Below are 18,977 nucleotides of genomic sequence, written 5' to 3' on the forward strand. Positions count from 1 at the left end.
CCAACTTTGTACAGAATAATTGGTCTCGTACGCTGACTCGAGTGTTCCGACGCTTATCGCGAAAGAATTTCACGCGTATACGGCTGTACATACATGTATCATATTTTACGTGTGTACGATAAATCGAAAGGAGTTGTTCGGTTTTGCAAAAGTCGTACGTGTCCGAGCGACGAGATGAAAATTTATGAAAAAAGCAGTTGACCAATTCCATCTCCGTATGGCTTAATTGCAGTCACCATTCCCTCGCTTTTCATTCTTACTGCTTAGAATTTTTATGATAAAAAGAAAGCCATTTGTTAAGGGATACCGAATACAAGTATTTGGAATGTGGATTAGGGGAAGTGGTAGAGCAACGGCCCTTGGGAATCGTCACTCCAGGAAGAAAAGCAAAGGAGGGCTAAAGCCAAAGAAGGGAAAGAGATACGAAGCTATCGAACGACCGAGCAATCTTGTTCCGACCTTCTAATAATACCAAATGTATCGGTCCTCGCTGCTATTTTTATGGCCCATCATATACACGCTCGAGTAGCAATACAATGCCTAATTCCTTGATCCTGCGTCTTGCCATGAAAAGAAATCGCGTTCAATTTACATTATCGCGTTTAACCATCGTTTTCCTATCGTATGATACGTGTTTATTCAAAGGGTCAGCATTTCGTCGGATCAACCTGTGAGATGTCTTGTAAAATCTTGGAACGATTGGCCGTATCCTCCAACTCTAATATAAATATAAATCGAAATATAAATCACCGATCGGAAAAGGAGCATAGTAACTGGTAGTTAGCAAAGTATGTAAAAGGTAGCTAATTGACGGGAATAACGTTAAGGTTGCGTAAAAGCAAAAGACAAATTGCATAAGGAGCGAACATTAACCGAGGCAGGCAATTAAACTGATAGAGCATGAAACGAGAAAAATGAGCAACGAACGGTTGCCTTGCTAGTTAGCCATAAAACGCTGGTTGGTCGAGTGTCGTGACTAGTCGACCGCAGTTATTACGAACGAATATACGACACGTGGTTGTACCGCACGCCGCCGCGTTGTACGGGCTGATGGTGACAGTTCAATCCGAACTTCGGCGTTCGGCGGTCAGAAATGCTGGCCGCAAACCGCACGCGTGATTTCTGCCTCTCTTTGCCCCTACCGAATCACCGTCGTTTCTCCAATGGTATTTTCCATATGTTTTCACCTCTTTCAACTAGTCGTTCATATTATAAAATCATGTTGCATGAGTTTCGCTCCAGTAGGTACTCGTGTAATCTTATCGACTATGTTTCCAGATAGAATTTCGAGTCGCATTGCGGATTCGAAAGTACCCGGGATCCCTTCGATTTACCAGCAAAACGAATAATATGATTTAACGCGCGTTTCTTATCGAACGAGTTTCATTCCTTTTTCTTTTTCTTCTCGTCGTTCTTCTCGTGTATTTTCATTTACACACGGTCGATCGCAGGTGTGCGTTGGTACGTACATTTACGACGAACGCTTGCAGATAGTTGCATCAGCAAATCAGACGTTCGTTCGTCGAAGCTCCGATTTCTTTGTCCGAGACTATTACGTACGCGCGCGTGTCGGCAGAAATTAGCCCACAGGAAAAAAACTAGCTGTGTATCGCGTACAACGTATAGTTCCTAGTTGACGTTTCACGCTCCTGACAGAGCTGCAAGCTCGAGCGCCTTATCTCCCCTTAGATCTTCTCAAATTTCTGTTTCGGCGATCAACACTCGTGTACTTTCAAGCCTGATTAATTTTACGAGCTCACAGCTTCGCGAAAGACGATCCTCTAATAGCTCTGACCAGTGCAATTCCCCTTCGTATCTCTTGGAATTTCTAAAGAAAAAGAAACGGAGGACAATTCTGTCAATCTGCCAACGGGATTAGCGTGAATTTCACGCAAACCAAACTACGGTCGTTGGTGGCGATCAGAGACGCGAGCAAGTGACTGTACAAGTCGAAGTAACAGAGAAGGCGAACCGTTCAGACATACGATCGTTGTTCACATCGTAACTATCGCGAGAGGAGAGAGATTGCGTCAACTTTGCGGAGGAAGCGCGACGAATTTCAAACGAATCGGTTTACAGAAACGATATTAGTTGGTCGATCGGCGCAGACTGGAGAAATGGAACATCGACATCAAAATCACAGGAAAGAGATACTTTTAGGCAATTTTCCAATCGTTTACGATCTCTCGCAATTTGGAAAGAAAGAAGCAAGGACGCGGCTGGTTTCACAAAGGAATTACTGGGAATTTCACGCCACGAACCAGTTTAAGGGAACGATATTAATTCGTCGGTGGCTGGCGCACCATGATCGACACACGTTCACGTGAATCGTGGTCCAGAACGAGGACGAGGAAGAGGAAGAGGAAGGCGGACTGGCACCGCAGTTTGCCAATTTCCCGCAGGCGTTGTGCGTAGGTGCGCGACCGGTTAACGGGTTGGGAGATGAAGTACGCGAACGAACGAGATTCGGAGAGAGGCGAAGCGGAGGCTGATGTGCGGTCGAACAGATTAATATGCGCGAGGCTCGCACGCTTCAAACCCCCGCAGGCCCTCCTCCGATTCTCCGTCCTTCGGTTTCAGCCGCGTGCTGCGCCCGCCGTCCTGTCGTCCTTTCATTCCTGCTCCCATTTGCGAAACATACAATACGTGCGTGAACACGTAGAACTACGTATGCTCGCGATTGTGCGAGCTACGAGTGCCCCGACCGTTTAGTAATTTCTGTCACGAGTCGAGTGTTCCGCACGGAACGTCAACGCGGCCCGTTATACTGCAAAACGCCTCTTCCTCTTTCCCCCTCCCCTCGCGCCCTTTCGCCTCTCTTTCTCTTTCTCTTCTCCCGTTTCGAACATCCTCTGACCCTATCCGCTGTCTCTGTCCTTCCATCCTTTCCTCCGTTTACGTATGCGTCGAGGTTTAGCGCCAATCCGTCGGACGCATCTCGGAGAAAATTCGCGGCTGCGAATGCGTCGCGGGTTACGCCGCACCAGTGACTCTCAAATAGCCTCACCTGCACATTTTGCAGTTTGATTTTCGTTCTTCTTCTCTAGTTATACTTTCTTTCTTATCCCACTGAACCTACCTTGTACATCGAGCGCAGTGTACGTAATCGCAAAGTTTCTTTGAACACAGCACGGGAAAAATAAAATTGCCGCGACGATCTGAGAGAAGTTGGCGATTTCGAAGATTCGACGGAAGCATTCGAGGAGAAATTCTTAAGTTCAGCAGAAACATTTTGGCGAAATACCAGCGAACGCCAGCGAACTATACTGCTGGTCCAATCGGCGAGTGAAACCAACGGAAATAATCCTGAGATACGCATAATCTTTCGAGTTAAGGGAAGCCCTGCCATACGTATTTACGCTGAAATCAATCTTGTCGATTATGCCGCTACTGGAAACACGAGTTCCGAACGTTTTCCCGGATAACTCGTAACATCGCCATCGTCGTTTAGCGTGCATCTGTTCAACGACTCTTTAAAACGTACCCATCCCTATACCCAGCGTGAAAGCTAAACTGGTTAACCCTAGACGTCAACCAGAAATGAAGCAACGTGCCATCGCTGAAAAGAACGAAGAAGAAAGAGGATGGCATGGCGATAAACCAGAACATCGAAGCTATCGTTTTTCGAGTCTGCAATGCGCAAAGATTGCGCTAGGGACATCGCGTAGCGAGTAAATCGGCGCGCAAACGAGTCCATCGATGCGTAACAGGATAATTGGGAGCCGGTGGCAGGATAAGGTCTGTGGCTGGTGTGCAGGTATCCGGCCCGATAGTGAATACAAAGGAAGACTTCTATATACGATAAAAGCCAACTCCTCCCTCACCACGCCCAAAACCTGGCAAAGAGGTTGCTACCTCAAGATCCACCCACGTAGCGGATGACTTTTCTCCCTCTCTCGACCGTGTGGCTGTGCTCGTTACACCGCGCGCGTTCCTCCGCGCCACCTTCGATGTGGACGAAGAGAAACTCGTCTAGGAGGCGGAGCATCTATTTCTATCCCGGGCAGAAGGTGGCGGGGGATCGTTAAACGAACGGCGGAAGCCGCGTCGCGCCGCGTCTCGACGCTGCAAAGACGAGCACGGAAAGAGTAGGAGCACGCGTAGGAGTTTGGTTAACGGAGGAGAAGGGGAACGAACGATAGGAGATCGCCATGGCGCTTGTACGCGCATCTATGCGAATCCAGCCATCTCCTTCCAAACTTCCTGCCAACCATCCGGAAATACGGTTTCCAAAGGGGTGGCGGCCAACGCAAACCAGAAGAATACACACGATTTACTTTAACCGTCGCCGACGAGCTTAACCATGCGTTACCGCAAATATACAGCGAATGCAGCGAAGAACGTGCGATCTCAGCAGCGAACATCACGCCGATGTATTTAGGTTTTTTAAAGAAACCTACCAACCTACGATTATTTCTATCGACTCTGTTTTAAGACTCTGTATCCGAAGATGATACTTTGCATCCAAATTCGTTGTACATCGCGAGACGTCGTTGGTCTTCAACGCGTCGTACTTTAGGGCCAGACAGTCCGCAAGAGGAAATATCGAAACGTTGGAGATAATTGAAAGAGCTCCGTGTCAAGGTTGTCCGATTCAGCGATGAAATAATCGAAATATCGACGTTGGTTGAACGGTTCCTTTCCTTCTGACAATTCGACGGCCACAGGGCGCAAGTCCGAGACACGTTTCCAGGACTCTGCGTCAAACCTACGTATTCCGAATTATACCGTGCGATCTACAATAAATTGCAATCGTCGTAAATGGGAAGATGTTCAAGCGCGGTATAAATAGGCGAAATACGAAGAAACCTAACGAGTTACGAGTAGAAGGAAAGAAATCGATTACTGGCATAATCCGGTAAAGACGAGCGAGGATCGACGAGCAGAGTAGCAGAAAGGAAAGGAAGAGCGTTGAGAGCAGCGCGTGCGGTGTCCGAAGAGGTAGTAGGGTTGATGCGCGCAGGACTATGTGGCAAGTTGGAAGGTGTAGGAGCGTAGGCTAAGCTCGGCAAGAAATACGCGTATCTAGAGAGGAAGACAAGCAAGCACGGTCCTTTCCATTGCGCAAGGATCCAGGCGGAGGAGTCTTTACCCAATGCACATGCAGCGCGTATATAGAGCTCCGCCTAGTTGGCTGCAGTTGAGAGGAGGAGGACGCTAAGTCTCAGTTATTTTACTGCACGCAACGCCGCCACCAATGCTGAGCTACCTTCCACTCTCCTACTTCTTCTCCCATTCCGAAGCTCGACTATATATACCCTATCACGAGGAGGAGCGTACTCGACGTCGCCGCAGTTGCAACTGCACCTGCTGCTCTTGTATAATAAATCGAACGTCTTTCTCACGGTTATCTTCCGTCTTTTTCCCCGTCGTAACCTTCTCTCGCTCCCCTCTTCCCTATCGTTCGCCTTCGTCCATTTTAGTAGGTACGTTTTACGCCAGCAATGCAACGAGAAACGCTACCCTCCCAGTTTACATAGCACGGAATAGTTGGAATCAGCGAGAAAAGAGAGGAGCGAGCGTGGATTTCTCAGGCACAAATTCGGCCGAGTTTGTTGAAACTCGAAACGGTGTACGTACTGCGAGAAGAATGGTTGTCAACTTGAAACTCAAGGAGGACACGAGAAATAGTATACGTCGGGATATTCGATACAGTCGGGAATATTAAGTACTACTCGAGGTATAGATGGCTAGGCTGGTTATCACAACGCTCGGCGTGTACTCGTTTGAAACGTATATACTTGCGGACAAATGGTTTCCTCGAGACACCTAGACTGCGATCCAAAGAAACATCGAATCCGTGATGCAATACTCGCGTACGAGACTACATCGATACGCATTCTGCTAACACGGTTTTCTATTTTTATCTCTGTGTAGAGATTGTAACGCGAAGCGAGTGCAACGATGGAAACGCGGTATTAAGAGGCATAAATATCGTCGTCCCGATCTTCGAAGGTAAACTAGGAAAAGCTAAGAGCAACCTGACTTTGGAGGATTAATTCCAATAATTCGAGCTTGTCTTACGCTCGATGATCCATCGAATTTTGTCAAAATCACCGCCATATTCGTACAGCTAATGCGCGATTATCGGCATATTTTATTCTTTGATCTTTCCATCAGAGCGATTTAAAATACCGTACAGAGTACTTTGCTGCGTTAAGAAGGACCGTCCGTAAAATTCTACCTGCTAACTTTCATAATCGGGAAAAGCTGAAAGCGAAAAGATTTATTACACGATTAATTAAAAGACGTTGTTAAAAATAACGTTATACGTTCTTTTGCGAAAAGTACATATGGCACGGACGAATTAACACGGATATTCCATTCTATCCAAGAAATCCGTTACGCTACGTTTCCTCTATTACAATTATCGCAAATACCCATAACCGAGTATCGACAACTCATTACGAGGAACTTTCCAGCCGTCCGCAGCGAGAAAAGGCGCGTAACGCGAAACTCATTATGATGCGTGAATAACGAGCCGCAGTATAGATTACCGGATTCCAAACGAAGTAGAATTATTGAGTTACAAATGACCAGCATTCCACCAGCTGCTGCTTAACCATCGTGTGACCATAGCAGATATTCGTCGTAAACGACCGCGCGATTTACCGTTTTCAGTCTTTTCAAGATATTCGTTGACCTAATTCAACAAATAAGACGTTCTACCACCGATCCCTTTAATTATCCTAATTGCCGCGCTTTTCTATTTACCATCCTCGCGAGCTGGAGAAATTTATGCTACTCGCGCTTACGTAAATCCACATGCTGCGATTTTAACGAATTTCCGCGTTGTCCAGGTCACAAGTAGCTACCTAACGAAAGGGACAGCTATGTTAGAAAAGTTTACAAATTTTACGTCGTCTGTCTAAGAAATTGTTCCTCGTAGCTGTAACATCTTCGTCTGTGTCTGTCTCGTTCACCGAATACGTTACAATCTCGTTGAACCCTTTTTATCTTTCGCTGCAAATTTCCCCAACAACCCAATACGCGCACCAACAATGTTGCAATAATCTCGTTACTGGTTGAACCCTTTTTATCTTTCGCTGCAAATTTCCCCAACAACCCAATACGCGCACCAACAATGTTGCAATAATCTCGTTACTGGTTGAACCCTTTTTATCTTTCGCTGCAAATTTCCCCAACAACCCAATACGCGCACCAACAATGTTGCAATAATCTCGTTACTGGTTGAACCCTTTTTATCTTTCGCTGCAAATTTCAACAATGTTGCTATTTGTATTTGTTGTAATCTCTCGCTGTCTCTAATCGCAGCTAATGTCTCGCACGCAATTCTCCTCGCTCTATTAATTATTTTTCACGGATGTAACCTTTCCTCCCGTTTCTATATGTTGGGTTATCATTAGGGTTAGGTCGTGTAACGAATCTTTCTTTGGGTTAGACGTTGTTATGCAAGAGCGAAGACATTCACCAGTACAATTATGATCGTGACAGAATTTGACAAGTAACCGTGGTAATTAGATACTCGGGATGTGAATGGCAACGACCTTAGACTCGATAACGAATCCACGGTCAACGGGATGACGAACGCGTTTCTTCCACAGTCTAAGTCGAACTCAACTTACTCATCCACGATTCGGGTGTGACTCAACGTACTTGTCCACGGTACAAGTAGAACTTATCTGACTGACCCTCGGTCCAAGTGGAACTGCCCTTATATACTCCTCTTCGTACCTCTCTATACCCCTCGGATCGATCTTTGTTTCTAAGAAGAGCTATTTAATTACTCCATACCTCTGTTAGGTACGCGTCCCTCCCGTGGCCGTGGGTACCTTCAGCGGCCCGTTATGTCACTTCGAGCCCAAGCCCACTGTCATAAATCTCGGGCAAACGTAATTGGGTTAAGTCATAAACAACTATTTCTCAGTGTTATTATTTAAGTACAGCTATAATAAAAAGTCTGGACTGAAGTATCGGGGACCTTCCCAAACATTCCAAAAAAAGGCCCCGATGTCCTTCCATCTCCGACATGTATAAACCCACACACACACGCACAATGATTGTAATGCGACGTTAGCGTGTTAGATGTATACATATGAAACGCGATACTTTCCAACAAGAATTCCACGGTTCCGCTTTATTGTTCCGCATGAGTGATTGGTAATTGGCTGCACCGCGGCTGCAATGTCGCCGTGCTCTCTCATCGAACACAAACGAACAGAAGGACAATGGTCAGACATGAGATTGGTACGGGCCATAAGGCACCCTCTGTCTCTCTTTGACAATCGAAAAAATGCAATTAAAAATTTGAACGGTAATATAGGTCAGAGACACAGCGACCCTCGTCATCAAGCGTCCATTTCCCACCCTTCCGCTCTTTCGATCATGCGCGCTTCTATTCCTGTATTTTATAACCTGCCAGGCCAATTTTTTCGGGAATACGCGCTATCAAAGCGCTCGCTCGACATCGATGTTCCTACGACTAGTCGATTTCGATCGATGCAACGATTATGATATTAGACGTACTCTGTCGTTCGCAATTATCACAACGGTACCGATAATCGGTCCATCTTTTGAATAATTAAAATTTAAGACAGCCGCGATTTCTAATTAAGAACACAATGGAAATACAGCGTTTCAGTTCGCAGCAATGTTACCGTCACTGCTCGATTTCGATCATTAAAATCATCGTGATATCAGATACACACTATTGCTCATAATTATTCGAATTACCTATCGATAGTCTATGGTTATTTCTTCGGTAATTATATCTCGAAACGCGTGCAATTTTCAACTAACAATCAAGATAGAGTATCGTTGCGATAAAAATGAAGAAAGGAACTAGCTTGAAAATTTTGGAGACACTCGTTTTCACTGGTTTCATAGCTCTAGCGTTAATAAGCGCCGTTCTTATTGAGGACAGCAACGTACGACTACGTAATTTCACACCTGCAGTTATGAAACGAAGCGAAAGACCTTCGCAGTATCAATCTTGCACGTTCGTTTCATTAGAATCGTTTACGGTGTTCCAAACAGGTATGCAGACACTTGGATCTATTATTTTCACCGTGAAGAGAACTTAATCAAATTACAAATAAATAAAGCTGCTCTGGTTCTACCCTTTGCGAAAATTCCATTTACACGTAAATGTAATTTTATGTCAATTCTTTTACCTGCGACAAGTTACAACGAGCATTCCTTTACCCGCAATTTATATATTTCTGTAGCTTTCGCATAAATTCCCATAAACGCAGAAAAAATCCCCCATAGCTACGTACGTTCGAAAGAAAGCAAGGCGAAATTGAAAAATTATCTACCGACGTACATATGTCGAAGGATTACGATCCGTTAGGTTTTCGTTAAGCTGTCCATCTGCACGGTTTTATCGTCGTTTCGCGCACGGAAGCAGTTACCCTCATTTGTATTCCTTGAGCGAGCGACGAGCCACGCCGCGATTTACTATCACGTCCTACGAATTATTTGATAATCAAATTTTTCCACCCTCCTCCCTTATCTCGGGAGAAACGACCGGAAGGGTGCACGTCGTTCGGACCTTTTACAATGATTTCTCTATTTTACGGTGGTTGCGTGAGAAGGCCATTAGGAATACCGTGTAAACGTGCCATGAAAGCGATTTCAACAATGGCCAGCCGCTTGCACGCGAGACACGTTGTCAAAATTAATTCTTCTGCAATTCGACTAGCGAACGTTCTCTCGGATCGTTGTCTTCGCTCACTATCTAAATGAATGAACGAGACTCGATCGTTCTGTTACCTTTTATCTCGTAGTACATCTTTTCTTCTTAAATTTGTTTATTAGAAATTTCCTTTTCTATTTTTTTAATCCGCCTAACGACGACAAATGTTATTATCCGTAAAATACGATAGCGGTCCACGTATATTATCATTTACGATATTCCCGCGAAATATTCCGCCGAAATATACAAATTTATTCAAGTTGAATTACAAACCGGTGAATTACACAAGAAGCATTAAAATCGAACTTTATCTTCCGTTAAACGATACAATGTACCTATTTCGCGTATAATAAAAAAGAAAAAAAAAGGAATTATAAGAGCACCGAGTACCAGTGAGATACGAAGAAATTTATACTGTTGTCCGGCTATTTGATTTTTCTGTTTTTTGCTTTTTTGTTTTTTTTTTTTTTTTTTTTTTTGGTTTCTTATCAAAAGCGCATATTACTCTGAGACTTATTACCTCTGTTCTATAGCGTACATAATTCCATCGTCACACGTGTACAAAAATCTACAATGATATATACGGACGATGCTCGTATGTTTTTGTCAAGTTGTACTTTCGGTAGCTCTACGTACGTTCATTTGTAGAATTATAATATTTATAATACGTTATGTGATATTATATAGCAAATTATTCTTTACGGTTGCGAGGCACAAAATGAAAATTCTGTAATGCGTTGTTCTTTCAAAGAAAAAGCGAGAATAAACGTAACGACATTGAAAATTAGCGAATTATACAGTGGCGAGATCCTAAAGCGACAAAGTAATTATTATAACGACGAATAACGTGGAATTCTCTAATTTTTCCACGACCAAAAATTTCATTTTCCGATACGTGAAGATGTTACGAAAAAAAAAAAAAAAAAAACATATATGTATATATACACATACACTTAATACTTGGAACGTATAAAATTCCTACGAAATTCAGCCCGATAAATTCGCGTCACGTCTTTCGATAGCAGCGCGAAACAATCAAACGAAAATTAATCTGTAATAATAAAACAATAAAATAAAACACAGCCCCTCGTTATTCACTCGGACATTTCACGGAAATATGCACGGATCATGTGTATGAACGATCGACTACAAGCTGCGTTTTCACACAAAAAAGTGCAAAGTGCACCGCGTGCATCACATAAATGACAGGGGGCCGTGACACTCGTGCTCGTATATCAGTGAACTGTCCAATCGCGTGCTTTTTATGTTTGTATAAAAACAACAAGGTAATACGCGATAAAAAGATACGTACGCAAGGATTTTAAATTCCGTTATGTCAACTAAATTCCAAAAATATTTGAATTAATATATGTCGAGAGCCTCGCAATGCCAGCTAATTTTATTGAAAATCGTATTAAATATTCCAAAACGGTATATATATGTCTACAACGTATCAAACTGTATGATAAAATAGCTGATCGTTTCAACGTCGTGAAAAAATCGTACACGTAGCAGACAAATGATCGACGACACAGTTACAAATGAAAGAAGTGTTTGCTTCATTCGGACGCGAAAGTTGTATGTACTTTTTGAGACAAATTTCGTCATGCAAAGATACGTGCGCAAGGATTTTAAATTTCTTTATGTCAACTAAATTCCAAAAATATTTGAATTAATATATGCTGGGAGCCTCGCAATGCCAGCTAATTTTATTGAAAATCGTATTAAATATTCCAAAACGGTATATATATGTCTACAACGTATCAAACTGTATGATAAAATAGCTGATCGTTTCAACGTCGTGAAAAAATCGTACACGTAGCAGACAAATGATCGACGACACAGTTACAAATGAAAGAAATGTTTGCTTGATTCGGACGCGAAAGTTGTATGTACTTTTTGAGACAAATTTCGCCATGCAAAGATACGTATGCAAGGATTTTAAATTTCTTTATGTCAACTAAATTCCAAAAATATTTGAATTAATATATGTCGAGAGCCTCGCAATGCCAGCTAATTTTATTGAAAATCGTATTAAATATTCCAAAACAGTATATACATGTCTACAATGTATCAAACTGTATGATAAAATAGCTGATCGTTTTAACGTCGTGAAAAAATCGTACACGTAGCAGACAAATGATCGACGACACAGTTACAAATGAAAGAAGTGTTTGCTTGATTCGGACGCGAAAGTTGTATGTACTTTTTGAGACAAATTTCGCCATGCAAAGATACGTGCGCAAGGATTTTAAATTTCTTTATGTCAACTAAATTCCAAAAATATTTGAATTAATATATGTCGAGAGCCTCGCAATGCCAGCTAATTTTATTGAAAATCGTATTAAATATTCCAAAACGGTATATATATGTCTACAATGTATCAAACTGTATGATAAAATAGCTGATCGTTTTAACGTCGTGAAAAAATCGTACACGTAGCAGACAAATGATCGACGATACAGTTACAAATGAAAGAAGTGTTTGCTTGATTCGGACGCGAAAGTTGTATGTACTTTTTGAGACAAATTTCGCCATGCAAAGATACGTGCGCGAGGATTTTAAATTTCTTTATGTCAACTAAATTCCAAAAATATTTGAATTAATATATGTCGAGAGCCTCGCAATGCCAGCTAATTTTATTGAAAATCGTATTAAATATTCCAAAACGGTATATACATGTCTACAACGTATCAAACTGTATGATAAAATAGCTGATCGTTTTAACGTCGTGAAAAAATCGTACACGTAGCAGACAAATGATCGACGATACAGTTATAAATGAAAGTGTTTGCTTGATTCAAATTGATTCAAATTGACAAATTATACGCCGATTATACGACCAATTATTAAAAATAAACCGCGTTAAGGATAAATTATTGCGCTAGTCTTCGTAGAGAACGTACGCGTCACTAGGACGGTTTTACAGTAAAATCGTATAAACGCCAGAATACGTCAATCATTCTTTAATGCGAATGAATTTTAGGTAACCGAGGCTAAATCAGTATGGGCCAATAACGTTGATCGTTAACGAAGCACGGCGTGCATCAGTGTTAAACTAATGTACCACCTTGCCAATGAGAAATTGTATGAACATCCACAGACGTTGGCTGTATTTGACGTTGCAAATTTTCTGCGAAAGACACACGGTACATACAGCGCTGGATAAAGTTTAAACGGATTGAACGAACGTGGCTTTAATACTAAGCCATATTTATATACTTAATGCAATTACAAAAACATAGAAACCAATTGCAAGTAAAATTCTGTTTCGATGTTCGAAATGTACGAACCTCGAAATCGAGATCGATGTTACAGTTACCTTGCACCCAAGTTTCTTACGTTTTAGGGAAAAAATTGAGGGGAAAAAATATCGTGTTCCTTACAAATCCAAATTTTACAAGAAAAGTAAGCCGATATCTCGTTGCCATAGGGAAGACTATGCTTTTAACAGAGAATCGCGGGAAATACGAATATACGTGCGGATTTTTGCATGTAACTGACGCGAAATGTTAATGATAATTGAGCAAAGGTAACCGATAATATTTCCAACGCAAACTGAAAATCGTATAAAACGATGATGATCTTATTATTGGGATCAACGTGGAAAAACACGGTTATGCTGAAGTTACGGTATAATCTACGCGCAATCAGCGTAATGCCACATTTCTGCAAAAGTTACACAACGGAATTAGCGAAAAATACAAATAGCTATAAAATTCGTGTACAATCAGTTGTTCGAATAGTATATCAGAGTAGCGCGTGAATTTTATACCGAATCGTCGTAATACGCGGTGCATACGAGGATGTGCACACGTACACGCACACGCATCACGCATTTGCCGTAGCCGACCGATGTCTGTACATAGTTCGGTTTGCTGCCGGGAGAAGAGGTAAAATCGTCCCGTTTGGCAGACTGTTTGAACGTTTTGCGACGAGTTTATTCGAGTTATCAATTTCCTGACAAATATCTGCATTTCCGTGCTCATATTTCATATCTCTCTTACTCCGCCCTTTCGCTTTTTTTTTTTTTTTTTATCCCTTTTAGCCTCTGTTCCACGATCACACTATAATCGATTTGATTTCGATAGAAAATTCCAAAGCCGTTTCTTCTCACGCGAACCATCTCTCGTCACTTTGATAGAAAAATGTAATTAATCGATAGTATTTATGGATTTCGTTCGTAAGTAGAAATATCTTTGTGTATTGTATTTATTCTCAAGTTAATATCACTATACCGGCTAATGAATTATTGAAATTCAAATGACACGGATATGTACAATTTGGACAAATATATAAAACACGAAGAAAATAATGCGATTTAGTTGGATAAAATCTTTCGAAAAATGTTTAATTCTCAGTTTTCTACTACTCTGATAACACTAAAACTCATTTTACTGTAAGCAGGAAAACCCAACAGTAAGTAGAAATATCTTTGTGTATTGTATTTATTCTCAGGTTAATATCACTATGCCGGCTAATGAAATATTGAAATTCAAATGACACGGATATGTACAATTTGGACAAACATATAAAATATATAACAAAACACGAAGAAAATAATGCGATTTAATTGGATAATATCTTTCGAAAAATTTTTAATTCTTAGTTTCCTACTACTCTGATAACACTAAAACTCATTTTACTGTAAGCAGGAAAACCCAACAGTATGTAGAAATATCTTTGTGTATTATATTTATTCTCAAGTTAATATCACTATGACGACTAATGAAATATTGAAATTCAAATGACACGGATATGTACAATTTGGACAAACATATAAAATATATAACAAAACATAAAGAAAATAATGCGATTTAGTTGGATAAAATCTTTACGAAAAATGTTTAATTCTCAGTTTTCTACTACTCTGATAACACTAAAACTCATTTTACTGTAAGCAGGAAAACCCAACAGTAAGTAGAAATATCTTTGTGTATTGTATTTATTCTCAAGTTAATATCACTATACCGGCTAATGAATTATTGAAATTCAAATGACACGGATATGTACAATTTGGACAAACATGTAAAATATATAACAAAACACGAAGAAAATAATGCGATTTAGTTGGATAAAATCTTTCGAAAAATGTTTAATTCTTAGTTTTCTACTACTCTGACAACACTAAAACTCATTTTACTGTAAACAGGAAAACCCAACAGATCTTCCCTTTGTTTCGCTGTACTTTATCGAAATATTCCGTCTGTTTGTAAATCTTCGTAGACGCTTTCAAGTTTCCTTATAAATCTTCTTCTTTTCTAATTATAACACAGAGCAGAAATAATGCTTACCCGTAACGGAATATAATAAATCATCGGCATCGCCAAAAGGTCGATGATTACGCGTATAGTTATACATAGCCAGCATACTAATATTAATTGCAGATTTTTCTGCGCCGTCAGATCCAAATAGAGGCGTAATGTAAATTCGCGAATGGAGTAGCAAATGACTATTTACCATGATTCCCTGTCAATCGTGATTATGAACATATTTCATGCGTAGGTATCGATACATTGAAAGCCCCTTCTGGAGCGCGGCTACCAAAAAGGGCGGGCGGCTATGCGAGCATTTACGATGCAGCGTTGCGTTTAAAACGCACACCAACAGCTCACAGGCGCACGATCAAATTATTTGCTGATCATTTCACGATTTTCCCCACAAATTCTCCAACTCTATACGTAGATTACGCAATTAATTTCTACCAGTTAAAAAAATCTTTACACGCATACACACGTCGATATCGTCTTAACGCTATACCGCGTAATACACAAACACGAACGTTATTTTCGTCGTTTCGTTAAATCAACAACCTCGTCGTTAATTTTCTCTTACGATTCTTTTTTACCTGTTCGTAGAATGATCACGTTTATTCGTGCCGGCTATGATCCATTGAGGTAGAGTTTCGGATTTGGAATTGCGAAAGCACGCGAATTTGCAAGAAAACCGATATGTTTGGAAATAATTAACAGATATCGAGTTAACTGTACACTTGGGTGAAAATTATCAATGGTCTAATGGCGTATCTGGATTACAGAAAGCCAGGATAAACGAAAGCAGACGATGTTAGAAGCCCAAGTGTTATTCCGAAAATATGTAGTTGCGGAAGACTGCAACACCCTGTATACGAGATGAGAACGCTATGCAGCGTGCGAAGCTTTATTAGAAGCAAGTTTATACCATGAACATAATTATCGAAAAACGTAGAAGAAAATACAGTTGGACGAGGCAGGCGTAAAAATCTACACGGTTGGAAAAAAGGATCTTCAATTCGAAACCGCTTGAGTGCAGTTTTGCGGAATCGGTGTCCCTTCTGAAACGCAGACTCGCCGCCACAAAGTGAATATCGACTAATTAGCGACGCGGCTAACGTCATAGGGTTCGCCACGGTCAAAGGACATCGTTATCCTGGCGCTGAACCATTCGAAAAATAAACCTAAAAAGTCTGCTTGACGCCAAGGTTGCACACCTTCGACCTTTTCCAACCCCCTTTTTTTTTTCTCGTCTCGCAATCAAACGAAAATTAGCTGCGGTGGAACGAGCAGACAGCCGGTGAAAGAGAAAGAAAGAGAGGAAAAGAGAGTTATAGGAAAAGCTGACCGCTACCTGCTGTTTTCAGTTTTAATAAGAGAAAGAATTTACAGAGCGAGAACTGTTTGGTCGACGAAAGGACAAAGTACTTTCTTCGAACGCAAAGAGGATGAACGATAAAAATCTCGCCAAATGCTGGATGAACGTTAAGCTCGAGAAAGAGAGAGAGAGAGGGGGGGAGGAGAGAGAGTAGCGAAAAAAAAAAAAGAAAAGAAAGAATGGTTCACCGCGAGAATCGTATCCGAGAAAAATGAATGGCTCTATCTTTCGGTAATTAAGACTGTACCGAAAAATAAGCAAACACATGGAAACAAAGCCCGCGTGAGCTTTCAGACGCGACACAGCTGTTGCGCCCCTGAGAATTCAAATAAACGACTTAGGTAGATTAAGCATACAAATCTTCGTGGTTCCTCCTCTGCAAATTCCTATATACGTTTCAGCTGCTCTTTGTATATACATAGAACGTTTGTCAACATAAAAATCATGAAACCTACCGGCTGCGTTGTTAGATGTAGCAAGATACTCTTTTATTATTCGAATACGTTTCAACGCCACCAATGTTACGCTTATTCGTTTCATTTAATTTATCATTCGTATAACTTACACGCGATAAAGAATTTTTTCATCTGTCATTTATCCGACACAGAATCTGCTACGGTATTATAAAAACTAAATACGAATATTCAATATCGAATATGAATATGTATGAATATGAATAATTATTAATCGCCGCTGAGAGAAATCTTAGGTTTCTAGGAGAGTTTCAAGGTAGGAAAACTAAAGATATCTGTTCATAGATATTATAGGAAACACTGGCGAAACGAACTTGAGACGATATCCTAGCTAAAACACAGTATTTAAAATGTAAACGAACCATGCATCGTCGCGTTACACGTATAAAAGGGAAAATATGTATTAATTGTAATATCGTGGATAAATGTTTCATCGAGTGAAAACACAAAAACAACGCAGCATTAAATATTTACGCGCGCGATTATCTTTTCAATTATACTTTTAATCTTTTAATCATTTTGTTCTTTTCGTTTCCTCTTTTTTTTTTTTTTCATGTAATTAAACGCCTAACTTCTTTTAAGAAAGAGGATAGAACATGGAGATAAAAGCGCAGGATCTTTTTCTATGCTAGTTACGATTTCATTATATTCGAAACACTGAGGATCGTAAGACCGTGTCCAATAATACAAATGTCAAAAAAATATTGAGAAAGAGAACGAGAAAAAGATTAGACAGATAGGGATCAAGGAAATCTAGAGAGTAACTACAAGAGCAAATAATCTCGTGAACAGATTGCGGATTTTTCTGCCTTGAAATTCACAGTTTTACGGATACGATCAAGAAAACTGAAGCTAAACGTCTTCCTCGCAAAACCACTGTCGCAACAGCTTCATGTTGAATATTTTATATACTTTTATATATCACGTACGCTTGATAAACGACATACAGTGAGATTGTAAATGAATCAGTGATATCAACGATAAAGCTATCCATGACAAAAGTAGAAAACTTGTTTCAAGGAAATTAGAGTGCAAGAAATAGAACAAAGTCTACGATACGGTAAGAGATACGAGCTTCTACTCGTATACTTCGTACAAAAATTAATTGTAAGAGTATGCCATTACAAATCTATGAACTTTCTACAAGGAATTACGAATTATTCGCTTGGACGACGCTGGTAGTTGCAGCGTTAACAGATTCAGACGCAGTGGGAACCGTATACATTTTACACGTTGATCGGTACTTAAATTTGCCACAAATGCAGAAAAATCCGCAACTGTTCGCAGACGAAGGAAGAGCAAAATGGGAAACGCGGACTCACGTCGATACGGTCGTCCCTCCTCGGGCGTAGATCTTTCCGTGTTCTCGGACCCAGGCGTGGCATTCGCATCGCGATCCTCGTCCTCCGGAGTGGTGCCGCGATTAGGAACCGAACCGGTTCCGGTCCCTGTAGGTGATCGGCTGGTAGAGCCAGCGGGACTCTGCGGTGCGACTTCCTGTGCCGCTGCCGCGCTCGCACCTCCTCCGACGCCTCCGACGCCTCCGACGCCTCCGATGCTCGCCGACGCTCCAGAAACAGAGACGACGGCACCTCCGCTGGCCGAGGACAAGGACGATGGCGAGAACATGTTCGACATGCTCGACAATGAGCCGATACTTGGCAAACCGGAACCGGTGACCGGACCGTTTCCTGTTTCTACTTTCAGACACTTGCTCGGCGGAGCGAAAGCCGATGGCCCCAGAGGCCTGAACCCTCCAAACGGTAAACGGTGATCCAGAGGGTGCAAAAATTGCGGCGGCAAGTGGAGCATATGATGGAGGCCGTAACCCAGAGAAGCCGCAGTGCTGAACGGCACTTGGAGATCCTTCGAGTCGGTCACCTGGACAATAAAAAGAATATCATTAGTCACGGAGAGATTGTTATGGGATAAATACACTACCGTGAAAAAGTGCTTGGATCGTTAGTTGATTTTAGTAGATTGTAGCTTAATTAGAAAATTAGGTGTAGACTATGTTATTTTTGTAACTTGCGCTTGTTAGATTGTAGATACTTACACAAATTTATATTTCTATGCTTATACTATGGAACTGGGTTACCATGACACAAACAAGCGGACATAGAAGTTATCGTCGATAATTTATTAATTATGAGACAAGCAACGTTGTAGCTAATTAAAGCTTTGTTGTACGAATGAAACTCGGTGCAGCGAAGTAT

General features: G+C 41.3%; 1 protein-coding gene across 1 annotated transcript in view; it reads right to left on the reverse strand.

The window, feature by feature from the left end:
- LOC132913749 (E3 ubiquitin-protein ligase Rnf220-like) overlaps positions 1–18,977 on the reverse strand; it is a 218,485-nt gene that overhangs the window by 187,111 nt on the left and 12,397 nt on the right. The window contains exon 3 of the mRNA XM_060972281.1: positions 18,084–18,642. Within this exon, the coding sequence (XP_060828264.1) occupies positions 18,084–18,642 (559 nt within the window). The remainder of the gene's footprint in view (positions 1–18,083; positions 18,643–18,977) is intronic.

Source organism: Bombus pascuorum, chromosome 13 (genome assembly GCF_905332965.1).
Source record: "Bombus pascuorum chromosome 13, iyBomPasc1.1, whole genome shotgun sequence".
NCBI classification, from domain to species: Eukaryota; Metazoa; Arthropoda; class Insecta; order Hymenoptera; family Apidae; genus Bombus; species Bombus pascuorum.